At 39.7% G+C, this 19,025-nt stretch overlaps 1 protein-coding gene across 5 annotated transcripts in view; it reads right to left on the bottom strand.

The window, feature by feature from the left end:
- Nucleotides 1–19,025, bottom strand: part of LOC121280341 (BTG3 associated nuclear protein) — a 281,633-nt gene that overhangs the window by 151,025 nt on the left and 111,583 nt on the right. For all 5 annotated transcript variants that reach the window (XR_005943600.1, XM_041192229.1, XM_041192230.1 and 2 more), the window contains one exon: nucleotides 3,638–3,877. Coding sequence is in view for 4 of the 5 variants with exons in the window: in XM_041192229.1 (XP_041048163.1) it covers nucleotides 3,638–3,877 (240 nt within the window). In the remaining variant the exon portion in view is untranslated. The remainder of the gene's footprint in view (nucleotides 1–3,637; nucleotides 3,878–19,025) is intronic.

Genomic DNA, 19,025 nt, shown 5'->3' with positions numbered 1-19,025 from the left:
AGATGTACATGGCACAGAAAATAAAAGGCTGCCATACCTCTCTCCCTCCCCACCAAGTAAATTCATTGCTTAAATTACACCACCTGGTAACCCAGAAGAGAATTAACATAGCTGCATTTAAGGGGAAACTAGATAAACTCATAAGGGAAGCAGGGATAGAATATTGATAGAATTAGGTGAAGAGGACTGGGAGAAATCTTGTGTGGAGCATGAGGACCATCTTGGATCAAATGGCTTGTTTCAGTGCTGCACATTCATAGGTTTAGTAATTAGCAGCACTAGATTTGAACTCTCAATTAATTTTATCAAAAGATTGCTCTGAAATTGCTTGCTTTTATGCCTGTGTGAAATTGATGCATAATTTTACTAATTTGGTTCATCATAAAATACTTTTCTTTTAAATAATGCGAGGTTCTGGTAAAATGTCAAAAGCTCATTGTCATAGATCCATTCACAGTAAGCCTAATTCTAAATGACTAACAATCATCTACAATGCATCTGATACATCTCAATTTAAAAATACCTGTGCAAATAATCTAAGCTGACCTGATACCATGAAACAATTTGCAAATAAACACACTATCATTTATTTGCAAGTTAGACAGTAACTTCCAGGGAATGCACACGGGCAGTCAAACGCAAAAATCTGGAAGTTGCCATTCAAGATACATAAGCTTTCCAAAAATAATAAATTGTCATCTGGCTCCCATTCGAATGTATTGAGCAGCATGAAGTTCCTGTACTGAAGTCATAGTTTCAGACTAAACCTGCCACAAAAAGTTGTCAAATCACTCTAGTCTAAGTATTCTTTTAATGGCTTGATAAGTGTTAATTCCTGCAAAACCACCTTAAGGGCACTGAAAATTAACTTTAACCAATGTGGCTACTCATTCCTTCAGATTTTAATTGACGTTGGAAATTTTTTAAGAACTGATAGCTTTTAAAAAAAAATGTTTCTTTTATTCTCCCTCGATCTAATCCTTCTTTCTCTTTCTGGACTTGATTTGACATTGAATTCACTATTCTGACTTACACTTCTGGTTCAGGGTTTGTACTGCTCATTAATGATTCTTCAATCAAATTGATTAAGGGGATGCACAATTTCTTGTCCTGTTGGTCCCAATACCATGTAGGGCAGTGCTTCCCAAATGTTTTCCCAATGTGACCCCATTATTCCTCAGACTTCATGTGACTCCAGAGTGAAAGTTTGCAGTGTGCAAGAGTTGTTGAGGGGAGGCTTCAGCTATTGAGCGGAGGGGAGGGAGGGTTGGAGGACAGGAGTTGATTGGAGGAATTGATGAAAAGGCATGTAATAGTATCCTGAATTATAACATAATAGGACTCTTATTAGGAATGTAATAGGAACCTTATTATTAACAAGCTAGTCCTCAGGTTATTAATGTTCTGATTAATGGGCTCTGATTAGGATCCACATTATTGGTGCAATAAGTACTTGATTAATGAAAATGTGTATGGATTATTAATGTATCTGGACTCATTGTTAGTGTAATAGCATCTTTATTATTAACTTGATAGGAATATGGTTATTCACACAACTGGCAAATGGCTTTAATGTAATAGGATCCCAATTATTAATGCAAATGGACTGATTATTAATTTAAATTCTAATTATTAATGTATTAGCATCCTGGAAGCAATAGGCAGCTGATTATTAGTGCATTGGAACTGTGTAATTCTGTGTAGATTCTAATTATTAATGTAATAGAATCCTGAACATTAATGTAATAGACCCTGCTTATTTATGCAACCAGATCCTGATTTATATGCAATAGACTATTAATGTCATATTATCCTGGTTATTAATGATATAGTATCCTGAATCTTAAAGTAACAGGGCTTTAATGTAATAGGACTCGGAGCATTGATGTAATTAGATCCTCTTAATTCCTGCAATAGGACTCTGATTAATGAACAAAATCATGATTAATGTACTATGATACTGATTAATGAAGAAATAGGTTTTCTACAAAAAAAAATAAATACCTACCTTTTTCCCAGACTTTTTTTTTGCAGCAATAAGATCTCAGAGATCAGTCCATTAGGCTGCTCCCACCAACCAAAAAACACAAGGGTTTAAAGGGGCCTCACAGTTTTCAAAAAGTCAGTTGGAGCCCCATAGGAGCCATGCTGCCTTGGAGCTCACTAGACCAAAATTTTATTCCACGACTCCTCCGGGGCTTGCAACAGTTTGGGAAGCGCTGTTGTAGGGAGCCCTATGTCATTTGAATGGCCCTCTGACAACAACTTGCCATGTAAAGCCTCATGGAAAATCTATGGACCAGTGCCCATAGTCAAATGAAGAGCTGGTGGTGTTCCTCCAGCACTCACAGCAAAATTCAGCCCAAAAATTTGGTTTTATAAGCTGTCATATTGAGAATTGAACCATGGTATATAAATTACTTAGTAGTTTTGACAAAATAGATAGGACACGACTACATCTGTGATGGTGCCATTGATTCCAGATATGAACAATATATTTTCCCAGCCTGACGGAGGTTATGGGGTGCATGCAGTGGGGAGGGGAGATCCCTGAAATTGTGGGTTGGGATTCCAATGTCATCCTGCCCTACTCTGGCTTTCCCCTGCGCAGGCTCAAAGACGAGCAAGGAATGACGTTGGATCTATCGATGAGTAATTGAGAAATGATTGAGGAAGTTTAGAAAGGAATTAGGACCTGCTTTAACCCTGAAACCTGGATTTCCCTACCAGGGGTCAGTTTCCCAGCCTGTCAGCAATGTGTTGGGGTCACCAAGGCGAGTGCACAGTTGGAAGAGCATTTTTCAGTAAAACTGACAGGTTGGGAAGGTTTTGATCAGTTACAGTGAAGAGATCCAGCCAAGGCCAATGAGACGTTGCTGTTCAAAGTACTTCTTTAACAGAGTGCTTTCACTATTTGACAGGTGATTGCCAACTTCTTAGGAGATGCTGCAGCTGTCTCGCACTACCTCACCTTCAGCTGCATTTCCTTGTTGCTAGCCTTCAACACGGCATGAGAGAAGCTTCTGGAGTTTTCCCTTCCATCTCTGCTGAGATGCAAGAGCAGAGGCCACACCAATGCCAACTGCTCCAGCAGCATCGGGAGCAAAACCTACAGCAGCACCAGCTACCTTCTCCTCAACTGCATGCCACTCCACAGGACAGATACAATGTTCACCGAGATCACAAGAACACAACAATTCGGAGAGGAGTAGGTCATTCGACCCCTCGAGCCTGCCCTGCCATTTGATGAGATCATGGCTGATCCGCCTTCAAATCCATTTCCTATCTCCCCCACTAACCTCTGATTCCTTCGTCAATTAAAAAAAAAACTAGCTTCAAAAATCACACTTGTTAACTGTACATTTAAATTGTGTTAATTAGTAACCTTATGATTGTAGAAAAGATGATGAGTAGTATAACCACCAGGGAAAATGTTACGCCTCATATTATGGTGGTTTACTTGCTCTTGAGAAATCAACAGGTCAAAATTAATACCAAAAAATTTGAAACCATCTTTAGCCCACTAAATTTCTCTCCTTGCAGAAATTATTTTGGAGATAGGTACTACAACAAAACTGAGGACAGAAGTGGAGAAATAGTGTTTTATTAATAGGCAAATAAATTTCACAGTGCTTACATCGAATTCCGTAGATCATTAAAGGATCCAGCTGCTTTTTGCCATGTTTTCCCTGTCCTGAGAGATTGGACACAGCTTGTATCTCACGATGGAACAGGTAGTCCAAGAGTGTCAATGCCATTTTTTCAGCTGTTCTGCAATTTGTGGCAACATGCAGCATATCAGCAGGAGTGATAGGACACCTGACTCGCATCTCAGCATTATTCTCATCCCCAAGCCAGGTTCCATTAGGGAAATCCTCTGAAAAAAAACATATTATAGGATTCAAAGTTCAGAAGTAGTAGAAAAACAACACTCATCAGCAATTATGAAATTATCAAGTATTATTCACAATCTCAGTTTGGATAGTTACTATTGAAAACAATTATCTATTACAGACTTGTTCAGAAACATCAAACCAGCAAGCCAATCTTTACGGAAGTCATGGTTGGTGATACCATGATTTATTTAGGCTACTACATCTATAACAAACTAATTTTTGTATTTAATCATTGAGACAGTTAAACAACACAACTCAATGGAAGTTGTTCCTGAAAAATCATAAAAGAAATTAAATTTCTCATTGCAATTACTGACTCCTGCTGGGATAAAAGGTATTGGCAGACCTCCGGTACTGTGTACAAATGATCACAGCTCACACGAGACTAAGCCTGAAGGGTTAGCAAGTTCGTGCGTGTGGAGTGTCACAGGAACCTAAATCAAATCCTCACCCAAATTCTACAAATTAACCTTCAACAGGATGTTAGTGGAATCACTTTGAACAACTGTAGCACCCATACATACAGGTATGCATACTGAAGCACTAAATCTGTATTTGTTATTTAATGCATTTGCATTGTTAAAAATATGAACATCTGAGCCAAATAGCATATTGTCTGGTCAATTTTTAAATGAATTGTACCATTGATGTTATAAGTTGAATATTGACATGAAAACATCCATATTTCATTGGAAAATGTAGAATTCACGATGAGACCTTTTATGGAACCAACTAGCTGGTTACACAACCAATTATGAGAGCACTTCATGGGGTGGATTACTCACCCCACTGACCTAACAGCCAGTTGAAACCTCACCAATGTGAAATGTGGCTGTCCTGTAGTAATATAATGCTGGGGCAGCCTTACTTGGGTCAGAGTGGGACATGCGCCCCTCAGGGACAGGATGTCTCGTCCTAGAGAACAAGGGGAGGTGTAAAGGGGGAGCCCCCAGATGGCCACAGGGAATTCCCCCCCAAAGAAGCTACCCGCCCCCCACTTCCTGCTTGACAGCAGCCTACACTGTCAAAACTGCCAGGCTGCCCGGCATACTTCCATGTTCCCCGCAGACTGGGAAATTGTGGTGGAGACAGAATGGGGCCCTTAATTGGTAGTTAATTGATCACACAAGGACCTCAATAGGCCTAAGGGCAGGTGGGCTGCGTGACACCTTACCCAGCCCTTGCAACATGGGATACAGGTCAGGGACGGGTGGGAAGGCGGGGGACTAGCCACACGCTTTATTTTGCACGCCCCCTACCTCCAAATACGCCGGAAGGAGGGGGGATTTCACCCCTATATGCTCAAATGTTTTTTTTTTAAATAAAGTTGCATATTTACTATGCTATTTCCATTCTGACAACCACATGCTTCTGAGAGAGGTGAATTCTACCATACATTATGCCTATTCAATATTAAAATGTTCTCTGCATTAATTGTCCAATTCAATCAATATGTATAAAACAAATAGAATATAGTTACAACTCCTTTAAATGGTTCAAATGATATGGTATTGAATATCCAAGGGTACTCGATATTTAGGAAGGACAGGCAACAAGGAAAAGGAGGTGGCATGGCATTGTTAGTTAAGGATGAAATCAGTGTGATAGTGAGAGGGGATATTGGCTCAGAAAATCTAGATGTAGAATCAGTCTGGATGGAGCTAAGAAGCAACAAGGAGCAGAAAACATTAGTGGGAGTTGTCTATAGGCCTCCAAATAGTAGTGGTAAGGTAGGGAACGATATTAAACAGGACATTAGAGATGCATGAAACAAGGGTGCTACAGTAATCATGGGTGACTTTAATTTACATATAGACAGCGCAAACCAAATTAGCATTAACACCGTGGCAGATGAATTCCTGGAGTGCGTACGAGACGATTTTTTAGGCCAGTATGTTGAGGAACCAACTAGGAAACAGACTATCCTAGATTTGGTATTGTGCAATGAGAAGGGGTTAATTAATAATCTTGCTGTGCAGGATCCTTTAGGAACATTGACCATAACATGATAGGATTCTTCATTAGGATGGAAAGTGAAGTAGTCTGATCTAAAACTAGGGTCCTAAATCTAAACGAAGGAAACTACCAAGGTACCAGGCGTGAGTTGGCTAAGATAGATTGGGGAACTCCATTAAAATGCATGACGGTGGATAGGCAATGGCTAATATTTAAGGAGTGAATGTATGCATTGCAACAGTTATGCATTCCTTTCTGGCGCAAAAATACAACAGGAAAAGCAGCTCAACCATAGCTAACAAAAGAAATTAAGGATGGTATTAGATGAAAGAGGAGTCAAATAAAGTTGCTAGAAAAAGTAGCAAGTCTGAGGATTGGGAGCAGTTTAGAATTCTGCAAGGGAGGACCAAGAGATTGATTAAGAGGGGAAAAATAGAGTATGAATAAACTTGCAAGGAACATAAAAGCAGACTGTAAATGCTTCTACATGTAAAAAGAAAAAGATTAAAGACAAATGTAGGTCCTTTACTGTCTGAAATGGGAGAGTTTATAATAAGAGAACAAGGACATGACAGAGCAATTAAACAACTACTTTAGTTCTACCTTCATGAAGGAAGTCACAAGTAACTTCCAGGAATACTAGGGAACCAAGGTTCTAGCAGGAGGAGGAATTCAAGGAAATGAGTATTACTAAAAAAAAAGTGCTGGAGAAATGATTGGCACTGAAAGTTGATAAATTCCCAGGGCCTGATAATCTACGTGCCAAGAGTACTAAAGGAGGTGGCTATGGAAATCGTGGATGCATTGTTTGTCATCTTCCAAAATTTTGTAGATTCTGGAACAGTCCCGACAGAATGGAGGGTGGCAAATGTAACCCTACAATTTAAAAAAGAGACAGAAAACAGTGAATTACAGACCAGTTAGCCTAACATCAGTAGTAGGGAAAATGCTGGAGTCTATTATAAATGATGTAATAATAGGGCACATAGAAAATATCAATGTAATTAGACAAAGTCAACATGGATTTATGAAAGGGAAATCATGTTTGACAAACTTATTGGAGTTTTTTGAGGATGTAACTGGCAAAATAGATAAGGGAGAACCAGTGGATGCGGTGTAGTTGGATTTTCAGGACGCTTTTAATAAAGTCCCACATAAAAGGTTAGTGTGTAAAATTAAAGCACATGGGATTGGAGGTAATATATTGGCATGGATTGAGATTTGGTTAACAGACTGGAAGCAGAGTAGGAATAAATGGGTCTTTTTCGGAGTGGCAGATGGTGACTAGTGGGTACCACAGGGATCCGTGCTTGAGCCCCAACTATTCACAATATATATCAATGATTTGGATGAGGGAACCAAATGTAATATTTCCAAGTTTGCTGACAACACAAAGCTTGGTGGGAATGAGAGTGGTGAGGAAGTTATTGAGAGGCTTCAAGGCGATTTAGGCAGGTTAAATGAGTAGGAAAATACTTGGCAAATACAGTATAACGTGGATAAGTGTTAAGTTATCCACTTCTGTCTGAAAAACAGAATAGCAGAATATTATTTAAATGGTGATAGATTGGGAAATGACACTAGGCATTTTTTTAATGGCTCCACTCTTAAATAACCTAATGTATGAGATATCTAGAATTATAGGTTTTCTGATGTCCCTAAAGTCAAATCCCGTCCTCATGAAAAAAAGTGTCAACACATTTCCTATCATAGAAAAGCCTGGTTAGTTTAAATTGAGTTTAATGTGACAAGCCAGTCAGGTTTGATATCGAATAGGCAGACTAAATCATGGGTCCCAATATTTACATGGAGAGTGGGATGAGGCCGAAAACGTACAAAAATTCCAGAAAACATAGGGGTGCAAAAAAAAACCCACCAGTACCAACAGCAGGACCTTGTTCCCACTGTTTAGCTCCAATTCCCATCCAGCAGACAGTCAAATGGAGAACACTAGCAGCCAGGAGACAGCAGCAATCAGATTGTGCGGCAGTCGGAGAGGCCCACAGTTTCAGTGAGGGGTCAGGGTTGGGCAAGTGGAGCTCCTGCTTCTCCTGGCCCACAAGGAGCCCTGAAAGAGGTACTTTTCTTGTGGAACCAACATTCTAGCCTCGCTCTCACTGTTTGGTTTCCTGGCCCCTGGGAAACCCATGCAACAGCAGTATACTTTAAATTGGGATTCCTATTGCATGAATTTTTGTTTGGCTGCGAAGGTGGGTGAGGGCACAATATCACACCCTGAGCAGTGTACTGGTTTGCTGACATAATTCGGCTTAAATTTTGGAACAGCCTGGATAGGTTGGTTGACAGCAAGCAGCAGGTAGCCAATTAAGCCACACAAAGAGCCTATTAAGGCCATACTGATGCCAACTGGAATTGCATGCTGGCTCCAAGCTGAGGCCAAAACATAGCCAAGGGTTGGAGGTGGCCTCCCATTGGCAGACCAAGGAGGATACGGCTAGCGTTCCCCTGTCCCCACTTCATCCCAACATCTGGCAAAACCATAGTGTTACCTCTCTATAAGGTAGAGGGTTACCCCTCTACAATGATGGCCTGGCAGTTGTGGCCTCTTTGTACTTATAAATTTGTAAAAGGGCTTCAGAGTGTGCTACCATCTCCTCTTTCTTCTGCCTACATCAGCAGCTTCCACCTTTTAACAATAAGGTTGCCATTCTTTCATTTCTGGCAGGCCTCCTACTGGCCCTCCAGCTGCAGGAGCCAACCTGCATTCCTTCAACGGACAGGGCTTCTGGAGGCAGTCTCTCAATTGGCTGCCTCCTCGAAAACACTTCCAGGGTCTCGCCACTGACATCTCTGCGTTCCTGACCCGGAATTCATCCTGGTATTGTGATAGAGAGCCTGGAACGAAAATCCAGCCCAAAGTGTCGTAGCTTTCCATAGCAAGACACTTGGATTCCCCAAAATCCATCACTGTAACAGAAGTGGCATGCACATGTGTGGTGGATTGCAGCTGCATTCCTGTATTTCACTTTTTAACCCAACCTCCCCAGTCCTCTCCCACCTGTCATAAGGAGTTGATATTGAGGCCGGAATTCCCAATAAGATGAATCAGAAAATGTGTTACATGATAGACTTGAATTATGTTGTCATTTATATATTTATGAAAAGCAAAATTAAACACAAATACAGGAAATCTGAAACAAAAACAAAGTGCTGGAAACACAGTACATTAGTCATCATCTGTGGAAAGTACAGTCAACATTTCAGGCATACAGCCTATGATCAGAACTGGAAAAATTGATGAGCAATCATTTCAATACAATCAAAACAAAGGGGACGGTTAAGGAAAAATAAAACAAGAAAGTACGTTTTTGTATAATGGCATTAAAAGACAAACTGGTAACAAATATTTGACTGAGATAATCTTTACATCAGACATTTAAAAGGTATGTAAAAACATAACAGAATCAAATAAAAGTCTAGTATTTTCTACTTTACCAAACCAACTTCGTAATTCATAGTCTTCACACTTATGATTATTGCACATTTCCAAAATCCACAAGATCATGAAAAGTGATCTGAAGTATCCAACAAGCTAAATAATACTTAGAAGACATTTTATCCAATCCACAAGCTCACTATATTACCAAATATTGAGCATATCTGGTATTTAAGGTGTGTGGACTCACTTAAAGCATGGTCTTTGACATCAAGCTCAGGAACAATTTAAAGTCCAGCATGGTTATGTTTTTAAAAATGTCAATGTTAATAACATAAACACTCATTGAACCTTGATCTTCCAGGTAGATGAAGTAAGTTCTTCCATTAACATTCTTCCATCAGCTATGAAGAAGCTGTGTTTAAACATGCCTTATATGTTACAGCTTAATATGCCTTGTGAGAAAGAAAGATTCTACGAGAAAGACACACCTTCTGTGACTAATTAAGGAAGTTAAGGATGGTGTCAAATTGAAAAAGGCATACAAAGGGATCAAGGGTATGGGGAGAAAGTGGGAGAAGGCTATTCAGTTGGATGATCAGCCATGGTCATAATGAATGGCGGAGCAGGCTTGACGGGCCGAATGGCCTACTCCTGCTCCTAGTTTCTATGTATGAAGATTAGTGCTAAGTGAGAAGACTAGGAAAATTTTAGAAATCAGCAAAGGATTACTAGCAAGAAATATAAACAGACAGTAAAAGCTTCCAGTATATAAAAAGGAAGAGGTGGTAAAGTGAGCATTGGTTCCACAGAGGGCGAGAATGGGAAATTAATAATGGGAAACCAGGAAATAACAGAGGCTTTGAACAAGTATTTTATATCTACCTACACGGTAGAAGACACAAGAGGCATCCCAAGAATAATAGAAAATCAAGATACAAAAGGAAAGGAGGAATTTAAAACAATCTTGAGGCTGACAAGTCCCTTAGGTTTGATGGCCAGCGGCCTAGAATTTTATAAATGGTAGCAGGGATAGTGGATGAATTAGCTGCATTCTTCCAAAATTCCCCAAATTTTGTAAGGACCCCAGTGGATTGGAAAGCCACAAATGTAACAACTTTATTCAAGAAAGGAGGAAGACAGAAAGCAAGAAACTATAGGCCAGTTAGCCTAAATCCAATATCAAAGAGGTTGTAGTAGGACATTATAAAAAATCAGAATGCTATTAGGCAAAGTCAACATGGTTTTGAAAAAGGGATATCATGTTTAACAAACTTAGAGTTATTTGAGGATGTAACAAGCAGGGAGAATAAAGGGGAGCAGTAGATGTAGCGTATTTGGATTTTCAAAAGGCATTTGATAAGGTGCCACATAAAAGACAATTCAAGAGCTTATGGTATTGGGATGATATAATAGCTTGGATAGAGAGAACTGGCTAACTAACAGGAAACAAGAGTCAAGATAAATGGGTCATTTTCAAGAAGGCAAACTGTATTTGGTGGTATGCCACAGGGATCAGTGCTGGGAACTCAACTATTTATGATCTATATTAATGACTTGGGTGAAGGAACCGGCCGTATTGTAGCCAAATTTGCTGACAATACAAAGGTAAGTAGAAAAGCAAGCTGTGAGGAGGATACAAAGAAGGTATAGATAAGTTGTTGGAGGTCAATTATCTCAGTCCCAGGCCATCACTGCAGGAATTCCTCAGGGTAGTGCCCTATGCCCAAATGTCTTTAGCTGCTTCATCAATGACCTTTCCTCCATCGTAATGTCAGAAGTCAAGATGTTCACTGATGATTGCACAATGTTCAGCACAATTCGTGACTCCTCAGATTCTGATGCAGTCCATGCCCATATGCAGCAAGACCTGGATAACATTCAGGCTTGGGTGACAAGTAACATTCACACCACACAAGTGCCAGGCAATGACCATTTCCAACCAGAGGAAATCCAACCATTTCCCCATGACATTCAGCAGAATTACCATTGCTTGAATAGCCCACTATCAGCACCCTTAGGGTTACCATTGAACAGAAACTGAACTGGACCAGCCATATATATATATATATATATATATATATATATACATACATACATACACACTACGGCTACAAGAGCAGGTCAGAGGCTGAGAATTCTGCAGAGAGTTACTCACTTCCTGACTCCCTATCCACCATCTACAAGACACAAGTCAGGAGTGTGATGGAACACTCTCCACTTGCCTGGAAGAGTGCAGCTCCAACACCATTCAGGAAGTGTGACATCATCCAGGGCAAAGCATCCTGCTTGATTGGCACCCCATCCACCACTCTCAACATCCACTCCCTCCAACACTGACACAAGTTGGCAGCAGTGTACATCATCTACAAGATGCATTCCAGCAACTCACCAAGGCTCCTTCAACAGCACCTTTCAAACGCGCGACCTCTAGCATCTAGAGGGACAAGGGCAGCAGATGCATGGGAACACCATCGCCTACAAGTTCCCCTCTAAGATGTGACGAGTGAAGTTGCCCAGAGGTCTGTACTGGGGCCTCAACTTTTTACAATTTACATCAATGACTTAGGTGAGAGGAGCGATGGCATGGTAGCTAAATTTGCAGATAACACAAAGACAGGCAGAAAAGTATGTTTTGAAGAGGACATAAGGGTGTTGCAGATGGATATAGATAGGTTGAGTGAGTGAACATAGTAAGAAACAGGAGGAGTGGGCCATTCAGCCCCTCAAACCTGCCCCGCCATTAAATAAGATCATGACTGATCTGCCCCAGGCCTCAACTCCTCTTTCTTGCCAGCTCATAGCCCTCAACTTGCGATATTTTAAAAATCTATCTACCTCCTCTTTAAATACTTTGTGATCTAGCCTCCACAACTCTCTGGGTAGTGAATGTCTGGAATTCTCTACCCCTCAGAAGAAATTCCTTCACATTTCAGTTTAAATGAGTGTCCCCTTATTCTGTAACTATGTCCCCTAGTTTGAGATTCCCATATTAGTGGAAAGATCTACCCTGTCAAGCCCCCTCAAAATCTTGTATGTTTCAATAAGATCACCCCTCATTCTTCTAAACTCTAATGAATAATGGCCTAACCTGTTTAGCCGTTCTTGATAAGTCAACCCCTTCATCCCAGGAATCAACCTAGTGAATCTCTTTTGAACTGCCTCCAATGCCAGTATATCCTTTCTTAAATACAGGGACAAAAACTGTACACAGTACTCTAGGTGCGGCCTCACCAACAACCTGAGCAGTTGTAACAAGGTTTCCATATTTTTAAACTCCAACCCCCTAGCAATACAGGCCAAAATTCCATTTGCCTTCTTAATTACTTGCTGCACCTGGATGCTAACTTTTTGTTTTTGATGCACAAGAATACCCAGATCCCTCTGTGCTGCACCTTTTTGGAGTCTCTCTCCATTTAAATAATAGTCTACCTTTTGATTCTTCCTACCAAAGTTCATGACCTCACACTTTCCTACATTAAACTTCATCTGCCAAATTTTTGCCCACTCATTCAACCCATCTATATCCCCTTGCAGATTCCTTATGCCCCTATCACATGTCCTCCCACCTATTTTTGTATCGTCAGCAAATTTGGATACACTACACTCTGCCCTCTCCTCCAAGTCATTAGTATAGATAGTAAATAATTGAGGCCCTAGGACTGATCCTTATGACGTTCCACTAATTGGGCAAAGATCTGGCAAATAGAGTTTGTGGGAAAACATGAAATTGTTCACTTTGGCAGGGAAAATAAAAAAAGAGTATTACTTAAATGGAGAACGGCCACATAATTCCAAGGTGCAGAGGGATCTAGGTGTTCTAGTACGTGAGTCACAAAAAGTTAGTATGCAGGTACAGCAAGTAATTAAGAAGGTTAATGGAATGCTATCCTTTATTATGAGGGGAATTGAACATAAAAGTAAGGATGTTATTCTTCAGTTATACAGGGCATTGGTGAGACTGCATCTCAAGTACAGTGTGTGGTTTTGGTCTCCTTAAGGAAGGGAGTAAATGCATTGGAAGTGGTTCAGAGGAGGTTTACTAGATTGTCACCTGGAATGAGTCTGAAGAGGAAAGGTTGGACAGCTGGGTTATTTCTACTGGAGTTTAGGAGAGTGAGGGGTGATTTGATTGAAGTATACAAGACCCTGAACAGCCTTGACAAGGTAGACATGGAAGAGATTCTTTCTCCTGTGGGTGAGTCGAGAACTAGGGAACATTGTTTTAAAATTAGAGGTCGCCCTTTTAGAACAGAGATGAGGAGGATTTTTTTTTCTCTCAGGGGGTTGTGCAGCTTTGGAACACTGTCTCAGAAAGCGTGGAGGCGGGGTCATTAAATATTTTTAAGGCAGTGGTAGATTGATTCCCTTGCCTAAAAAGAATCTAGGTTCTCGGGGTAGATGGGAATGTGGAATTCAAAACACAAGCAGATCAGCCATGATCTTATTGAACAGCAAAGCAGGCATGAGGGATCGAATGGCCTCCTCCTGTTCCTATTTATACACTTAGGTTCTTTTGTTCTAAGCCACACACCATCCTGACTTGGAGCTATATTGCCATTCATTCACTGTCACTGGGTCAAAATCCTGGAGCTCCCTCCCTAACAGCACTGTGGGTGTTCCTACATCACATGGACTGCAGCAGTTCAAGAAGGCAGCTCACCATCACCTTCTTAAGGGCATTTAAGGATGGGCAATAAAAATGCTGGCCTAGCCAGCAATGCCCACTTAACATCAAAGAATAAAAAAAAGTTGTGTGCAAAAACTTGCAAATGGAGTATAATGTGGGAAAATGTCAAGTTGTCCACTTTGGCAGGAAGAATAGAAAAGCAGAATATTATTGAAATGGAGAAAAATTACAGAATCCTGCTGTACACAGGGGTTCAGGTGTCTTTGTACATGAATCATAAAAAGTCAGCATGCAGGTACAGCAAATAATTCCAAAGACATTTATTGCAAGGAGAATGGAGTATAAAAGTAGGAAAATTTTGCTACAACTGTACAGGGCATTAGTGAGAACACACCGAGAGTACTGTGTACCATTTTGGTCACCTTACTGAAGGAGGGACATACTTGTGTTGGAAGCAGTTCTGAGAAGATTCACTAGGCTGATGCCTGGTTTGAAGGGTTTATCTTATGAGGAAAGGTTAAGCAGGTTTGGACTCATTGGAGCTCAGAAGAATGAGGTGATCCTATTAAAACATACAAGGTTCTGAGAGGGTTTGACAGGGTAAATGCTGAGAGGATGTTTCCTCTCATGGGAGATTCTATACCAAGGGTCACAGTTTAAAAATAAGGGATCTCCCATTTAAAACAGAGGTGAGGAGAATTTCTTCTCTCAGAAGGTCATTACTGTTTGGAATTATCTCTTCCCCAGTGAACAGTGGAGACTGGGTCATTGAATATATTCACAGCTGAGTTGGACAGATCATTAATTGACAAGGGAATCAAGGGGTATAGGAGGCAGGCAGAAAAGTGGAGTTAAGGCCACAATCAAATCAGCCATAATCTTACTGAATGGCAGAGCAGGCTCAAGGGGCTGAATGGCCTACTCCTGCTCCAATTTCTTATCTTCTTGCTGCCATTGAAAGAAAAGGTCAAATTTCCTTTAGCCCTTATTAGCATGGTTTTGAAGGCTGAAGATGGCAACTAGATACCAACACGAATGAACAAATAGAACAGATGGCCCACTCTATCTTCTGATCAACACATTTGAGATCCTTCCTTGATGCATGCAAAGTCATAATACTTTATACTATCCAGGGGCTTAGTACTGAGTTCCACACAGAGAATAAAGCTCATCAAACTCTCAGATGAGTTGCCAACATTAGATTGTCTGTTAAAAGCAGATCTGCATTATTTCAAAATATCCAGAACAGGTACTCCATCATTAACCATATTATTGAACATATCATTAATGAAGGCAACAAATAAAATGGATGAGAATGTTCAATCTTCTCTTACAAGAGATAGATGGAGGAACTCGCTAAACCTATCCATATATGGAACAAAAACAGAAACAGAAATACCTGGAAAAACTCAGCAGGTCTGGCAGCATTAGCGGAGGAGAGCACAATTGACGTTTCGAGTCTTCATGACCCTTCAACAGAACTAAGTAAAAATAGGAAAGGGGTGAAATATAAGCCGATTTAAGGGGGGGGGGTGTTGTTGGGACAAGCAGCCAGTAATAGGTGGAGATAACCAAAAGATGTCACAGACAAAAAGACAAAGAGGTGTTGAAGGTGGTGATATTATCTAAAGGAATGTGCTAATTAAACCCCTTTCCTATTTTTACTTAGTTCTGTTGAAGGGTCTTGAGGACTCGAAACGTCAACTGTGCTCTCCTCCACCGATACTGCCAGACCTGCTGAGTTTTTCCAGGTATTTCTGTTTCTGTTTTTGTTTTGGATTTCCAGCATCCACAGTTTTTTGCTTTTATATCCATATATGGATCTTGGATCATGAGTATGTATGCCAGACAAAATTCAAGATTTGACCATGTGTTCCCATAATTTCCAGCTAGTGCCCAAGGACTACAAGGAGAAATAAATTAAAAGCATGATTAAAAGTGTGAAAAGCAATGTAAGTGGATTCATTCCATGAGCTTCACAATGCTACACAACCAACGATAAATTCACAATTAGCCCATGCATTTCTTATGAGGTAAGATGCTCCTCTCTGATTATTCAGCAGGCCTTCAATATGTGCATCAAAACAACTCAAAGAACTGATGCTATCACCAAGATTATTGATAAACTTCAAGTTCACTGGGATTCTTTCCTTGTGAATAGAAATCACAATTGTAAGTTGGTATTTTGTGGGTGTACATGCTTCAAATAGAATGCTATTCACAGACTCAGGATGACCAAATCCAAGAAAGACAACAGAAATAAATTGCATTTATACAGCAACACCCTTCCCATATTCAGAACATTTTACAACCAGTGATGATTTGAATACAGTCATTGTTGCAACCATTGCACCACTTTGCACATAGCAAAGTTAGTTGAAGGAGGAATGTAGACCAAGACGTCAGTCTCACACCCTGCTGTTCTTTGAATAGTGCCATGGGATCCCAGTTTAATCCCAATCTGAAGACAGTACCTCTGATAATGCAACACTTCCTCAGTATTGCACTTAACTGTTGCTCTAGATTAGACACTCAGGTCTGCAATGGGATTTCAAGCCACAACACTAGATTCTGAGGCAGAATTGATGCCAACTTATCCAAGCTGACACTTAAGTTAGTACTTTTTGGCACTATTCTCCAAGACTATTCCCTTCCCTTCTCACCCAGAGTAACAAACACTGACTGAATATATATGTCACTTCCCTCATTGTACATTTTACATTACTCTCTGTATTTTCCATCAGTTTTTCCACTACAATTTACACAGTAGGCTCTACAGAATATCTCCCAGGAGTTTTGATGCCACCTTTCAACACAAGCCAGAATGAGGCCTACATAACCAGGCATGAATGAAGAACAATACCTCTTGAGAAATTGCAAAACAGTAGAATTTCTTACTTTACAATCAATTAAGTACTTTTTAAAAGTTTGGTTAAAGACTGTAAAGTGCTTTGGAATGTTCTGAGGTCATGAAAGGCACTAGATAAATGCAAATCTATCTTTTCCCTCCTATTTGCAAGGTATTCTGCAGTAAACATGGAAGATTGGCCAGGCAGAACCAGAAGCACTAACTTATTCCAAGAAAGACGGTATTGACATGTGAACACAAACACTTAACATGAGCATGGAAATGCTAATGGCAGGCATGAATGACTTTTTAATGTTGTGGTTCCTTACAATGACAATTCAAATCTGGGAGATAAAAGGTATTTAAAAATAAAAACAAAATATTTTAACTACTCATGTAACTTTTCCCCCTATCATTTCCTAAATGCAATAACTGGCACGTGATCTGCTCCAGGTAATGGTAATATTATGCAACTGAATGCAAAGAACTCATAAAAAGAACTCAGAGAGAAATCTCAGAGTTGCAGAATTTTATGGCAGAAGGAAGAAGATATCTTACCAGTACAAGAGCAAAATACTGCAGATGCTGGAAATCGGAAATAAAAACAGAAAATGCTGGCAATGCTCAATGACAATGTACGTGGAGAGAGAAAGAGCATTAGTATTTCAGGTCGATGACCTTTCTTCTGATACTAGGTCATCTGCCTGAAATGTTAACTTTATTTCTCTTTCCACGGATGCTGCCAGGCCTGCTGATTATTTCCAGCATTTTCTCTTTATATGCCAACTTACTTGTCCTGGCTTTCTAAAGCTATCCACTTAGAACCATTTCTCTACCCTTTCCCCACAACTTTTTAAACTTCTCTTCCAAATATTTATCAACCTGCCCTGTAGAAGTTATTATGGATTCTGCTTCCACTGCTTTTTCTGTCAGAATATTTCAAGTAGTAACACCCTTCTGCCTCAAATTTTCTAATACTTTCCACAATTCTCTCTATTTCATGAAAACAGACCACTGCCAAAGTCCAGTGACTTCCTGCCAGGAATTTAAGTAGTTATATTCGCTCTATCTCTATTCTTTCCAAAGAGAAAATACTTGTATTGAAGAGTTCAAAATATTATTTTATCCTTCATTCCAATTACAGCCTTAAACTCATCACTGAGTTGCAGCAGATATTCAAGTGTTTCGACAGTCAGGAAACACTCACCAGCTGAAATAAAGCTTTGAAATCTGCCTTTAAGCTTCCAGCTGAAATGCTGTAGTGGTAAACAATATCTTTTAAAGCACACTGAATTTTAGATGTTCTATTTGTTGGATCATATTTTCCTCAGCTTACTATATACACATTGGTTGGATTAAAAAAAAACGAAAACTGAAAAAAAGTTTGATTTTTCTTATTTAATGACTAAACTATGTTTGCTACATGAGGTACTCTTCCATGAACAAGCTTATTCAGAGATCCTATTGATTCTTTCAGCTTCTTAATAACCCATGTAAATATTTAAATACACTTTCTGCTATGTTTTACTTTGGTTGTTGTCTCATATAAGTTCAAATCAGCAATTTATTTGTTGGTCTGGTGATTTCAACATTTTATAACTCTCTACCCATATTACCATTTAAATTAGATTGTTTGCAAGCTTTGTAAAGTGACTTGTTTTTGATGATTACTAGCTTCATAATAACACAGGGCATTTTCAGGACATCTGTTTTCACTGTGCGCTCTGTTTCACTTCATGTAAAACTTGTGTAAAACACAACATATTTAGTTCCACTCAAACGCAGCAGCCCAAATAACTTGAAGTCTGGACTTGATCTTTGGTAGTATATGGTGCAAATTAAAGCCCTGTCCTTCATCTTCATGTTGTAGAAAAGAAGGTCTCTTTATTAACTTTTCTGGTCACACAGGAAGTGATAGCCCCAGCTTTCCTAATCTAAGAAGAAAAACCAATATGAGTATAAACAGTGCTCCTTGCCAACATGCGGACATCTTTACTCATATCCAATATTCCATACCGTATTTTAATAATTTAGACACTCTAAAGATGAATTCTCACTAAAGGTCTTTGCAAAAAACATTTGATAATAGCTGTGATCTGATTTTTGCAGTACAATATAAATTTTTCATCGCAGTTAACTGCAAGCTTTATGACATGAGAATAATAGCTTTCAAAATAAACAATAAAACAAAATGTATTCAAATGGAAGTCAGTACAAAATCAACCACATTTTTATAGGTGTGAGATGTTATACTCCCTCCACCCAGCAACAGGAATGAGCAAAGGGCAGAACTCCAAG

This window comes from Carcharodon carcharias, chromosome 7, assembly GCF_017639515.1.
Source record: "Carcharodon carcharias isolate sCarCar2 chromosome 7, sCarCar2.pri, whole genome shotgun sequence".
In the NCBI taxonomy this organism is placed as follows: Eukaryota; Metazoa; Chordata; class Chondrichthyes; order Lamniformes; family Lamnidae; genus Carcharodon; species Carcharodon carcharias.
This window is presented reverse-complemented; position numbering and strand designations above follow the sequence as displayed.